This window comes from Emys orbicularis, chromosome 1 (genome assembly GCF_028017835.1).
Source record: "Emys orbicularis isolate rEmyOrb1 chromosome 1, rEmyOrb1.hap1, whole genome shotgun sequence".
NCBI lineage: Eukaryota > Metazoa > Chordata > Testudines > Emydidae > Emys > Emys orbicularis.
Window position 1 is genome coordinate 122,722,181 of NC_088683.1, and position 14,224 is coordinate 122,736,404.

Below are 14,224 nucleotides of genomic sequence, written 5' to 3' on the forward strand. Positions count from 1 at the left end.
CAAATTAATATACAGTAGGAAAAAGTTTCTCAATGCAAATGAAAAAGACCACTCCATTTTGCACATAATTTTGGTGCTTTTGGAAGTCTTAGACCATAAATATTAACATGCTACTTCCTTATTATTTAATAATTCATTACTATTTTGCTATTAGTTGCAAATAACCATATATTAAAATATTGATTGGATTCAAGAAAATATACTGCAAAAGTCAACCATGTATGAGTTCTTCTAAATTACTTCCGGGCCCAATTCTACAGCCTTTATTCATGTTAAATAGCATTTAGCCACACAAGTATTTCCACTTGCTTTCAGTGGAAATTGTAGGTGCTCAGCACCTCTGAAAATCAGGCCACACACTAAACTGTTGTTTGCAAGCTACATGATGGTTGCTTTATTGAGGAGTATGCCAGTTCAGGAGTACTGCTAATGTCTTCATTAATAGTACCAAATATACACAAAGAGTGATGCAGGATCAAGTCTGTCACCAAGTTTGGAAAACAGAGGAACATGACGATAACCTGTAAATGTAATAACAGTAAATTAATTTATTCAATACAAATGTAGAATTTATGTGGGTTTACTGATGAAACGGAAGTGGCCGTATTTACTGTACAAATGAAACATAATTTATAGTTATCTAAATAAACCCTTTAATTAAAGTAAACCAAAATGATACATAGACTAACACTCATTACTACAGTAGTTCTCTAACATTTCTAGCATTTTAATTCTCCTGGCATTCAGTGGTGATAAACACAGGTAATGTTAGTATAGTGTCAAAGCCTCCACTGATACATAAGTTGTGATTTACAGTATCCTGCAGACTTCTGCTACAGGACTGGCAAGGATTTAGAAAGGATATTCTTGGTATCCAGAAGTCTGTGCTGCACATATTGCTTTTAGAACACCTTCTATCAATTAACCGGTGAAGGAAGAATGACAATGTTCTTGTAAAAGAAACTATGCTGCAATTAGGGTGACCAGATGTCCCGATTTTATAGGGACAGTCCCGATTTTTGGGTCTTTTTCCTTATATAGGCTCCTATTACCCCCCACACCCTGTCCCGATTTTTCACATTTGCTGTCTGGTCACCCTAGCTGCAATGGTAGTGAGCTAACAAAAGAGAGGTGGGAGGCAGAAGTGGAAGGTTTCCTACCACCCTGGGCCACTTAAATCCTGTTAAAAATGGGCTTTTTGGCAACCCAAAAATTTCTACAAAGAAACTTACCCAAACTGATGTTTGACAACCCTGACTAAGCTCCAATGTTTATTTGACTGCATTTTCCATACACAAAGCAAATTTAGAACTGGTTTCTTGCAGTTTCACAAAATAATATGTACATTTAAACAGAAGAGAGAGAGACAAAGGAATAGGTGTGCAGATTTAGCTTGTAGAATGGTAAGTATTCTGTAATAACAATGTCTGTTTTTCTCATATCTCCTTTTTCCCCAGCCCATGAAAAGAATCCATAAACAGCTTTATAACTTACTACCCAGGAGGAAGAAAATGTGTGTGTGGGGGGGAGGGAAACTGTTAGGACTGGTATAAAAGCAACAAGTTGCCCACTGCCAGCTCAGTGTTTTGCAGCCTTACACAGTCCAGGTAACATTTTTAAGAGTGCCTAAGTCACATTTTCAAAAGTCCTATGATTTAGGGCTTGTCTACACTGCCACTTATGTAAATGTAACTTATGTTGCTCAGGGGTGTGAAAAAGCCTCCCACTCTGAACGATGCAAGTTACATTGACTTAAAGTGTGCTATGTCATTGGGAGAGGTGGAATAATTATGCCGACAGGAAAGCACTCTCCCATTGGCATAGCATGTCTCCACCCGACGCACTACAACAGCACAGTTGCATCGGTGCAGCTGCGCCAATGTAGTGCAGTAGTGCAGACTAGCCCTTAGACTCATAAGTGCCTAAGTCACTTTTGAAAATGGATCCTAGGCTCTTGGGTAACTAAAGCACTTTTACCTCTTTCTCTCTTTTCCAAAAAGAGAGCTGAGATCACCTGATAGGCTTGAGATATGAATTGTCCCTAACTTCAGAACTCACTCTCAAAGCTCAAGCTTATCCTTCAGAGAGAACTGCAAGGCTTATTCTTTTGGCCAAGTTTAATGGTGATGTAAAGCACGGGCTTTTCTGTTTTGTTCACTTTTCCATTTATGTTGATTTTTTTCCCAGACGTCATGGAACTGGGCAGGCTATACATGTAAATGAATAAAGTTAATCAGCATATTGAATTGCCTACTTTTGCCCTGAACTCTGTCCGCTACCAAGAAAATGACTCTCTGTTCTCAATGTTTAAAGCTACGTTGACATTTTATCTGTTCCATAAGAAGGATTTCTGGCAACCAGAAGTTCTCTGTGAGTTTTTATAGCCACAGAAAAGTTTAAACCCCTTAAACAATTATATCAGTTCGTCTAGGAGACTGTATTAATCTGGGTTCTCAAAGGCCCTATAGCTCCTTCCCTATGTTCCTTAAAAATCATTTAACAAGAGGGATCACTGCATCTTCGACAGAGAGTATTGAGACATTGGAGGATGACATCTGTAGGGAAGCAAAGTGCAGTAGGTGAATCTATACACCTTTAGTCATCAGTACAAGTTGGTTCTGTGTGCTTGTCAGAAGTTATTTTGGAAATCAAATACAGTAAGCAGCCAGTTTACGTAAGCCACCCTCCTCCTGGCATAGAGACTTCTACATCAGCTATTCATTTGAGTTCTATTCATCGGATAGGAATCAAGGAGATGTACTAGTAAAAGAAGGGGAAATTATCAGTAATTACACTTTTCTATTTCCCCCATTTTATTTCCATCTTTGTCCATTGTGAAAAAATTGCACTTGATTCTTTATCTTTATTGCCTACCTCTCTCTTGTTTTTTCAGGTTCTGGACTGAATAAAATATGGGCAATCTGGTGCCTTTATACTAGTCTTGACTGACTGTTCTTTTCACCTTCTTGCTTCCTAACAGCTGGAGCTATAACACACTCTGAATGCATTCTGTTTATAATGTGAGTTGAGTAATACTGCAATAAATACAACTACCAATAAGTAATATTTCCTTCAGTACTGTAGGTTGGCAGTCACATAGAATCTAATCATCATAGCACAATGACCAAAAATGTGATAAATGCCACTCTGCATCTGTTGCACCTAATACAAAGTTTATGGTGTGTAATAAACCTAAAGAGAACAACAGGCTAATAGTAAAAGCTTATGCTTTTGTAGATTTTTGCTCGGTGGTACAGTATGTAGTTTGCTTTTGGAGGAAGTACTAACTACCTTTATTCATGCACAGCAGTGGTAAAGTGTATTGGCCCAGGAACTCATTTGCTGCTAGCGATATCTGATCTTCCACAGAGAAGCGCACTAATGCCAGTTCTGGAACTTGAATATTAAAAGTAAACGTTTCATTCCACCTAGGGCACAAAGCTGGGGTGAGGGAGCAGAGAGAGAGAGAAAACAATTGTAATACAAACAGCATTCTGTACACACATCAACGGATTGAAAAATAATGAGACTGAGAAATTGTAATTAATTTATGAGCTATGCTTTCTACAACTGCAGACAGTGCAGCACCGCCTTTTGTGCCTGATTCTGTGCCCGTTTAAGTCAGTAACAAAACTCCTACTGACTGCACTGGTGCAGGCTGAGAACTTTCGTGTAGTTCTCATTTTTTGCACTCTTCAGTCAGCATAGATAAGTCCTTCTCTACAAGTGGAGTGAGCTTTAAACATGACAGGACTAGGCACTCTGGGCACTTTATAAACATTTGTCATGCATTACCTACACACTGAGTAATTCAAACCACAAGACTGAGCAACTCTTTTTGAAGACAACAAAAAGGGATTATGACTGACTCAGAGGTTGTGGTCAAATAAAATTTGTTATAGCCCTAGTAAGCTCAAGATTGTGCCAGCATGCCTCTTTTACTGCTTTGGGATTGAGGCAGATGCTAGATGAACTAAGGTAGAAAGGAAATAAACAGGGGCATAGAATGAGGACCGCCTTGTTTTGATGAATAAACTTATAGGGAGAAACAGAAATTAGTGGTCATTTATCCCATAGGTTATGTTTACTAAGAAAGCTGCCTTCTAGAAAAAGAGATAAAGGGAAATGGAATGCAGAAGTTCAAAAGGAAGGGGACCACAGAGAACCTTTAGACTGAGACACCAAAGGAGAGGACCTGCAATGACACAGGTAGGAGAATGCTTGAAGAAAATGAGAAATTATTTCCCCCAAAATGGCACTTGGACCTCAAGCAGTTAAGGGAACCCTCCTAAGTTAAGGATGGAATGGACTGATGATTCCTTCACATAAATGGCTTTATCCGTCCACTAATCAGTAAAGACCACCAGTACCTCGTAGTATGTGATGGAGGTTCTTTTCTTAATGGAGGAGAGAAGGACTTTCTTGACCACCTAGGAAATTTCATTCTTCCTTAACATGATATTCTGCTCAAGCTGACCGAGGCTCAGATAAAGACATTGTCTTTGTGGCTGTATCTTTTATGAGAGAAAAAAGAATTTTTCACTCTCTGAATAGTCTCAGCTTATCATGATACTATGGTCCACTGGGCCAGGCCAGAGCAATGAGCATGACTATCACTGATCTTGACTTATTTTCTTTGGTATCATACACAACAGTGGTAGAGGAGGCAAGATGTCTGAAACACTGAAGTGCTAGGGGGAATAAGAAGGAAACACTAATTCATACATGTCCTGGGTCTCCTGTGGATTCATTTTGGCTCCCCCGCTTAATCCTTCAAACTTTTCCATCTGCATCAGAACACATGCACACAAACACAGACATGCTGTAGAGCCAGGCCAGGATGGAAGATGGTCGATGGAGTTGCACTGATCTATACCAGTTGATGAACTGTCCCAAGAAAACCAGGGTGATCCTGCCAAGGTGGCCTGAATCTGATCTGATATTTCACCACAGATGGTGAAGGTGGACTTTTGGTCTTTCCTTTCCTTATCCTTTGACACAGATTTGCTCACTTTGTCTTCTCAGTTATGGTATGAAAGAGAAATAAACTAAGGGTGATGGAAAAACAAACCAGAAATGTCAGAGGCTGTCTTTGCTTCCTCCCTGTAATGATAAAGAACGTTCTTCACAGGGGTGGGGAGCAAGGGAGGGAAAGAGGAGAGAAAGAAGTGTACTGACTGAAGGGTACAAAATGGTCAAATCATATGTCCTGGCTGGGTTCCTACTCTGATGAGCCACATGCCTTCAGCATGTTGATTTGTATGCTGAAAGGGGGGATGACTGACATCCTATAAGCAGTTGCATGCTGCTTTACCCATGAGACATTGAGGCATGGAAGTTTACCTGGCTTAAAGCCGTCTGAGTTTCAGCAACCTAATTCTATGGGGCACAACTGTGTCAAAAGACTACCGTAATAAAACTTTGTCTTGCGTGGTTCAAGGCTTTAAGGAGCCATTCTGATTACCTCTTAAAACAACAATGCATTAAAGCTACTCGCTTCACTCTAGAGTCTAAAGAATCAGTGGCTCCCAGAAAAAAGTTCTTCACTGATATTCAACACAGAACACACCAAAATAGATTAAGAAGAGTAGATAAGATCCAGCTTTGTAAGAATGTTCTGCACCAACTACACATATTAATGTGCTTTAAAAACCCAGTGTTATGGTGCATGAAGAATGGGTGCTGCTTCTAACAAAGGACCTGTGGTAAACAAACAAACCCTGGTTTTCAGGTCTCCCTTGATGGCACCTGCCTTGTGCTGATCAACAAGGACCATGTCTGCACCAAGACAATGTTGCATAAGCTTCTCCAGATGATGTCTGCAGCACACTGACACTTGGGTTTTGTGGTGACACTCCTTGCTGATCCCACCCCATTGAGCTCTGAAGCATTGTAATGGTATGCATCAAGGAACTGATATGCACTGGCCTCTGAATATAGAGTCTGCATTGCCGGGGTGGTCTCCTGATGCAGCTCTGTACCAGTGCTACTTACCTTGATTCAGGCCTGCCTGCATTGAGGAACTACACTCTCATGGGTAGAGGTGGTCCCTCTATGTCAGGTCAGGTTGAGGCACAATGGTGAGATAGGGCAAGGGAAGCTGCCCATGTCTTACCTGTTTTATATGTAAACAAACAATTTCAGTCTCTATGACTGACAATCCATCATTTTTCATACAAGCATTATGGTAACAAAGAAAGTTTTTTTAAAAAGTTGAAAAAATTCTAGTCTCAAATTCTTCAGATTTAGTTTACTGTCTTCAGATTAATCTTGTTGGAACACAGCTTGTTATGCTTGTTATACTGTTATTTTTGTTGATCAGTCTTTACACCTAGTGCTCACTTTTGCTATTAGTCTTTGCAGCACAGCTTTTTGCTATGGAGTAAATTACTGGAGAAACAACTTCTATATGATATTAAGCTATTCTGTGTGAAACATTATTGAAATCATGTACACTCAATAGAATATGTTCTGCTTACCATTGCTTTTTATGACACAAGTCTGTTGTTTCACTTGATCTTCTGGCACACCATGAATTTCTATCTGGACTAAAGGATCAGCTTTATTAGTCCTGGAGAGGTTACTAGGTGGTAACTGATAACCACTAATCAGCTGCATAAATGAAAATGATACATAAGACCTCATTTGGGCTTGAAAATGTAATTTATTATAGTAATTTTAACATTAAACTGTACATTCAACAATTGCTCATTGCAGTCTAGCATATAAAGTGGAAGCTACATAAGAAATGTTTCTAAAGAATATATACCAGCTGAAATGTAATTGAGACTACCGTGCTTTGAACATAATTCTATCTCTGGCTAATTTGATACTCAGTTTAATTATCTTAAAACCTTTGCAGCTAAACAATATTTTTGGAAAATAAAATGCTTCTGTTTCTTACCAAAGTATGACCACTTTAAGCAGATTTTATTCAATCATTAGCTACAGAAAGTTGCTGTTTAATTAATGAAGGCAGGCCTATGTGAATTCCCTCTTGTGGGTTTGCCACTCCCTGTCATCAAATTCATGGAACTGCTACCCAGGATGTGTCCATTGGAGCTGCACAAGTGTCCCCTAGTGACATCAGCATATAAGGGAGAGTAGCCGCTAACCACTTCAGTTCCTTCGCCTCTGCACTGAAGTGTTAGTAACCTCTCTGTGTGTCCTGTCTGCTTTTAGTCACCCGTAGGTCCCTATTGTTCATTATAGACTCGTAGACTTTAAAGCCAGAAGGGACCATCACGATCATCAAGTCTGAACTCCTGCACCTCACAGGCCACAGAATCTCACTCACCAACCCCTCTAATAGACCCATAACCTCTGGCTGAGTTATTGGAGTCCTCAAATCATGATTTAAAGACTTCAAGTTACAGAGAATCCACCATTTACTCTAATTCAAAAAAAATCCCAGGACCTCTGCCATTCTGATCTGGGGAACCATCCTTCCAAACCACAAATATGGCAATCAGTTAGACCCTGAGCATGTGGGTGACACACACCAGCCAGACACCTGGGAAAGACTTCGCTGTAGAAATTCAGAACCCTCCCCATCTAGCATCCCATATCCAGCCACTGGAGATATTTGCTAATAGCAGTCACAGATGAGCCATATAATATTGTAGGCAACCTCATCATAACATCCCCTCTATAAACTTATCAAGCTCAGTCTTGAAACAAAGTAGGTTATTTTACCCCCACTACTTCTCTTGTAAGGCTGTTCCAGAACTTCACTCCTCTGGTGGTTAGAAACCGTTCACTAATTTCAAGCCTAACCTTGTTGATGGTGAGTTTATCTCCATTTATTCTTGAGCCAACATTAGGGCTTAACTTAAATAACTCCTCTCCTTCCCTGGTGTTTACCCTCTGACATATTTATAGAGAGCAGTCATAACTCCCCTCAACCTTTGTTTGATTCGGCTAAGCTCCTTAAGTCTCCTCTTGTAAGGTAGGTTCGCCATTCCTCTGATCATCCTAATTAGGTTTGCCAACTTTCTAATTGCAGAAAACTAAACACCCCTTCCCCATCCCACCCCCAAGACCCTGCCCCTGCCCCACCCTTTCCTTGAGCTCCCTACCCCACCCCCACCATTGTGCACTCTTCCCCACCCTCGCTTACTCGCTCATTTTCACTGCAAGGTCCAAGCAGGCACCAGGAGAACGTTAGGAGCTGCAACAGTTTGAACATGGGCAATGGAATGTGTGATTCAAATACCCTTCACCTCACCAGGGAGAGATTTTAAACACTTGTAAAATTAATTGCCCCCAAAAGAGTCCCACTCACTCACAATGAGCAAGACTATTGCAGGAGCTTGATTTTTTTTTGCCTGCACCCAACTGTCCTGGTAGGGGCTCCAGTAGTGCTGCAGCCACTGACTGACTCCTTCCCTACCTGACAATGAACTATATAGCAGGGGGGAAAGTTATACTGATCCATGGTTAATGACTAGGTAAATTATTTAAATGTATGCTTCAATAGACAATACATATTAACATTTCCTGACACTTGAGTTTAAATATATCACCTTAATATTACATTGATGTTATTTTATGAGTTCATTATAGCTTTTTACTGTTAAGAAGGTGAGGGTAAATAAAATGTAATTCATGCTGCAGAAACTGACCCCTCCCTATTTTACCATCCTGCTAACCAATAGATTGTCTAGTGTTCTTCATTTCACGTTTTTTTCACCTGTACTGTGTCCCAGATTTGTCCCAAAGCAGGTTGAGAGGAAATATGCTAGAATGTCACACACAGCGTGACCACCTGTCCTTCGTTCGGTGCCCAATGTTTCACATTACACATCAAATCAATAAATATTGTCTTGTATACATCAATAATCATGCAAAAGAATGTACACTGTAATATGTGTTATGAGTATGTGTCATAAATAAAACATTGGGGATGTGCCCTTACAAATCAACTTTCTCCTATAATTTCCAAATTGTCCTTTATTTGATACATAAAGGGTCTGTATATGGGTGTGAGGGAGATTACCATAGCCAGGGACTAGTTCTTCTGTTTCAGGAACATCAGTCCTAGTGAAGCTATGCATTCCCTGTTGCCAGGCCCCTTTTGTGCTGCCCGTGGTGTTGGCACCATCAGACCATATGACCCAATTAATTTTTGCAGACTCCGGTGGGCACCCACCAATGCGAAATGCCAGGCTTTGTGCACAGCAATGTCTGGCTCCTGGCGTGACTCCTGATGTGCCCCGTTGGCTGGGTGGGTTGCAGTGGCTACACCAGTGGCGGAGGCCAGCCCAGCCCCAGTGCACTGCCCCTGGATGCACTGCCAGAGATGCCCAAAACCACACTAACCTCTGTGCACCTCCTGCAGGGAGGGACTGGCCTGCACAGCCACCTAGGCTAGCAGCTGCTGTGTCCCATTTGCCGGGAGGGTGTGTGTGTTGCTACTGGACTTGCAATTTCATGTGCCAATTCCTTTAATATGCTTGGATGGAGATTATCTCGGCCCCCTGAATTGATTGCATTAAACTGTTTGAGTTTGTTTGCCACCTCGGATGTGGTAATTTCTGCTTCCATATCCTCAGTCCCATTAGTCTGCCAAAGTTCTCTAGTTTAGTTCAGTTTTGCATTAGGTGCCGGCATCAAGCCTAAGAAACAATTTAAGACATTCACCCCTTTTCCTGCTTTCTAGCCATATCAGCTGCTTGGGGTACCTATGTGAGGTTTATAGTCCCTTGCAGTGCTCACCTCATCAGGCATTCATGCCCAGAAGGCATCAGAACAGACATTTAAGGCTGTTGGATCATTCAGGCCCTAAAGCACAGGCCTCGGCATCGAGTGTTCAAACTGATGATGCAGATTCTCCCCAATTCACTTCTGTACCAAACCCATCAATCGCTAAATGGCTGAAACCTGGAACCCCATCTTTGGCTTTGGTACCACCAACAGACCCATCCTCCAAGAAAGGCGATGACACCAGCCCTTTGAAGCCAGGGGTTCATCAACCACAAAGGAAACCTGCGCCTCACATGCTCTGCCACACAGCCTTCAGCCTCCTCCTGTATAGGTATCACACACTATCATTGGGAACATTTTTTTGCACTCACTTTATGCTCTGCTACAATTCAGGTTAGAGAAAGGCCTTACGCTAAAGTCCCCTTCATCTCTATTGTCTTGGAACATGTGCTATAACTTAAATGAGACTGGCCTATTTATTGACTCCCTAAAAGTTAATGTAGCTGCTGTTTTTGCATATCACCAACCTGTACCCAGATTCTCCCATACCACAGTTATCCAATTCCTGAAAGGGCTAGTCAACATCTTTCCCCTTCAAAGGATCCTGCTTCTATGTTTGATTTAGTAATAGTGACTCTCATGGAATTGCCATTCAAGCCCCTTTGGAAATGAAACACTGGATAGCTATTACCTCAGCTAGGAGGATTAGTGAGTTTCAGGTCCTGACAGCAGACCAGCCTTATACCATTATATATAAAGATATCTCTTTGTCCTCAACTAAAATTCATCTCTATAGTAGCAATTCATTCCTAGTATCACTCCTAGTTTTCTTCCAAAACTTCATTCCTTCCCCAGTGATGCCCATCTTCACATACTGCATATGAGGCGAACTGTCTGTTTTCACTGAGAGAAAACTAGGACCTTCCATAAATCCATTTCTGTCACACACAGAGAGTTGCAAAGACTAGGCTATTTATGCTCAAAGGTCATCTAGCTGGATCATCTTGTGTGTTCATATTCGTTATTGAAAGGTTAGCTTCCCTTCCCAACAGGAATTAAGGCACAGCCAGCTCGGTAATGTGTGAAACAAATACCCGTAGAGGAGATATTTAGCGCAGCTACTTGGATTTCAGGTCCCACCTTCACTAAACATTAGGTAGTAGATTAGCCTCCAGCTCTGACACCAAATCCAGACAGGCGGTGCTTCAGTTCAGCTATGAATGGAAGAAATCTCGTTTTTTTAAATGTAACTGTAGACATGTAAAGCATACAAAAATTCCATTCTACCTTATTCAACAACATGCAAGAATGACCATCAGGATGAACAATCCACAAGTCTTTTCCTTTCAGCTATGAGTCTAAAATTTGAGGTGAATGGGACTGACATGACAAAGTGTCTTAAGGTTTTAGGACTCTGGGTAAGACGTAACACAAAGATCATCAGAGAGCATCACATGTTTCATCATGGAAAAAGAGGGCACACAAATCCTCTTGCACATCTGCTGTGTCCCAACATCAGTACAGCTATAAGGTTCCTACTGATAAACCAAAAGTAAGCCTACTGCGCCTGCATTTGCCACAATCTACCAGCTTACTTGCCTTAAAACTATTTAATGATGAACTTCTTTAATTTCCTTTGCCACTCACTTTCAAATGAACTTTTTTACTTTTCCAGTGACCTGCATGTAAATGTGTTTTGACACTGAGCTCCATTTTGATATTCTCTCTATCCAAACCGTGCTCTTCTAACTGCTCCTCCTCCATCTCTATCCCTCCATGTCATTCCTTCCTGTAACAGCCTCGTTCACTTCCTTTCCATAACTGTTGACCATTCTACCTCCTTCCATCCTGCTCCCTCCGCTATGCCCGTGAAATCTACCAGTTCTGTTCTTTCATTACCCGACACAGCTTTCCTTCCCTTCAGCTCACCATCAGAGAACCAAAGTACCAGATGTGAGTTTGGAGGTTCTCTAATGGTGAGCAGAAGGGAAGGAAAGTTGTGTCAGACAAACTCACATCCGGTAAAATTTCCTCCAACAGTGTCCCTCATTCAACCTTCACCTGTCAGAGACTTCTGACCACACTGCCGCTCAGCTCTTTTCCTTTATCAGCTCTTTTGGCTTCTGACAGAGTAAAGGAGTGTACTACTTCATTGTGGGATAGGCTGGGAGCCTAAAAACGAAACAGTCTGAATGTAATCAAGGAGGTGCCCTGTCCTGCCCTGGGGCTTGGTTACTGAAAAGGTACTGAAAAGGAAGCTGAGCGAGAGAGAAAGGACTAGGAGCCATGAAGGCAACAGTCTCTTTTAAGTAAGGTGACCACCCACCCCTTATTTTAAGGAACCATCCCTTATTTCATTGATTTAGCCCTTTGGTTGACCATCTATCCCTTATTTTAAGATGTATTGACATGTATTAAAACTGATAATAAGCAGGGCTCCGTGTCTATCATGGAGATTGCAGAAGTCACGGATTCTGTGACTTTCCACGACCTCCGTGATTTCTGCAGCTGCCAGTATGGCTGACCCCAGGGCCACCCAAGCAGCTGTCCCCAGCTGCCTGGGTGGCCCTGCAGTCAACCACACTGGCACTGCTGGAGCGGCCCCCGGGCCAGCCACACCAGCTGCTGCTCGGGCAACCCAGGGCAGCTGGCCCCAGAGACCACCCGAGCAGCGGTCCTGGAGGTGGCCAGATCACAGCCTCTGCTCTGTGGCCCCCCACAGCTGGTGCCATTGGCCTCGGTAGCCCCTGGCAGCTGGTACCACTAGACCTTGCCCCCCCCCAAGAGCAGCAGCCCTCCCAGAGCAGTGCCCCCCCCCCAGCTAAGATTTAGTCAAGGGTATTTATAGTACAAGTCATGGACAGGTTATGGGTTGTGAATTTTTGTTTATTGCCCGTGACCTATCCACGACTTGTACTAAAAATACCCGGGACTTAATCGAAGCCTTCATAATAAGCACCATTTTAAACATTAAATTGAAGCTTCTGATAATTTCACTGTAGACTTGAGGACAATAGAAATGTACACTTGAGAGAAAAATACATGATATGCTACAGAAAATGGTGTGTCCCTAAAATGTCCCTTAAAATAAAGTATTGTGCCTTATCTTTCATGTTGTTGTCCCTTATTTCCATCCAACAAAGGTGGTCACCCTTGTGACGGTGTACCCCATAAGTCTTCATGGGAATATGCTTATGAATATATATATGATATAACTGGAATATGTTTTATGCTACATCTGCCATGTAACGTATCTATGTAAAGATTATGATCTACTGAATACGTTCCTCCTATTCGTATGCATGTATCATTTTTATACTTGAAGTTAGGAATATTCGCTGTATACTTGCTTGATTTTAACTTGCCTAGTAGAGCATTTGGTCAGCTTCTCGAGAAAAGTGCAAATTAAGTGCCCCATCAAAAACCACTTAAACCAACAATGAACTTGAAGATGCCAATCCACATCTGAGCTTTCACAGGAATGTGGCTTAGCTAGCAAAAGCTGAGTCATGCATGGACATGTGGCTTGCCCATGTGACTCCAAAATTCCATCTTGGAGCTGGACTTTGCATAGGAGAGAGGAGGGGGGTCTCCACCCACAAGAGAAAGTCTATTTAAACCCCTGGGGAGACCCCTCCATTTTGTCTTCAGCTGGCTAAAGAGAGAGCCTCTCCACCCCCGAGGATACCTGAAAGAAACTGGAACAGAGGACGGTAACTACAGGGGGTGTGAGTGATTGCTGGACCCAGACTAGAAGGAGACTAGTCTGTAAAAGGGAGCTTACTGCAATTGGTGAGGATTTTATCTATATTCAGTTTTATTACTGTACTAGACTTAGATTTGCATGTTTTATTTTATTTTACTTGGTAATTCACTTTGTTCTGTCTGTTACTACTTGGAACCACTTAAATCCCACTTTCTGTATTTAATAAAATCACTTTTTACTTATTAATTAACCCAGAGTATGTATTAATACCTGGTGGGGGGGCAAACAGCTGTGCATATCTCTCTATCAGTGTTATGGAGGGCGAACAATTTATGAGTTTACCCTGTGTAAGCTTTATACAGGGTAAAACGGATTTATTTGGGTTTGGACCCCATTGAGAGTTGGGCATCTGAGTGTTAAAGACAGGAACACTTCTGTAAACTGCTTTCAGGTTAAGTCTGCAGCTTTGGGGCACGTGGTTCAGACCCTGGTCCATGTAGGAGCAGACTGGCGTGTCTGGCTCAGCAAAACAAGATGCTGGAGTCTTAGGCTGGCAGGGAAAGCAGGGGCAGAAGTAGCGTTGGCAGTTCCCAGCGGGGTTTCTGTGATCCAACCCATCACAACCCTACTTTCCAGCTCCAGGGGACTAGCCTGACCAACTCTGTTTGATGATTCTAAGTTCAGGAGCTCTGAACCAGGGCCCTGACATAAGGCCCTTATGAACTTTGTTAAGACTACTCCTTCCCTCATGTACCATGATCAGCTGAACTGGCATCAGAGGGACCATGTTCCTTACAGGGTGAGTTATTGAAG

At 42.0% G+C, this 14,224-nt stretch overlaps 1 protein-coding gene across 1 annotated transcript in view; it reads right to left on the minus strand.

The window, feature by feature from the left end:
• Positions 1-438: 438 nt before the first annotated feature.
• Positions 439-14,224, minus strand: part of PLCZ1 (phospholipase C zeta 1) — a gene marked incomplete at its 5' end in the record, with an annotated part of 126,223 nt that continues 112,437 nt past the window's right edge. Inside the window, 3 exons of the mRNA XM_065423279.1 lie at positions 439-521; positions 3,292-3,441; positions 6,480-6,612. Coding sequence (XP_065279351.1) covers positions 439-521; positions 3,292-3,441; positions 6,480-6,612 — 366 coding nt within the window. The remainder of the gene's footprint in view (positions 522-3,291; positions 3,442-6,479; positions 6,613-14,224) is intronic.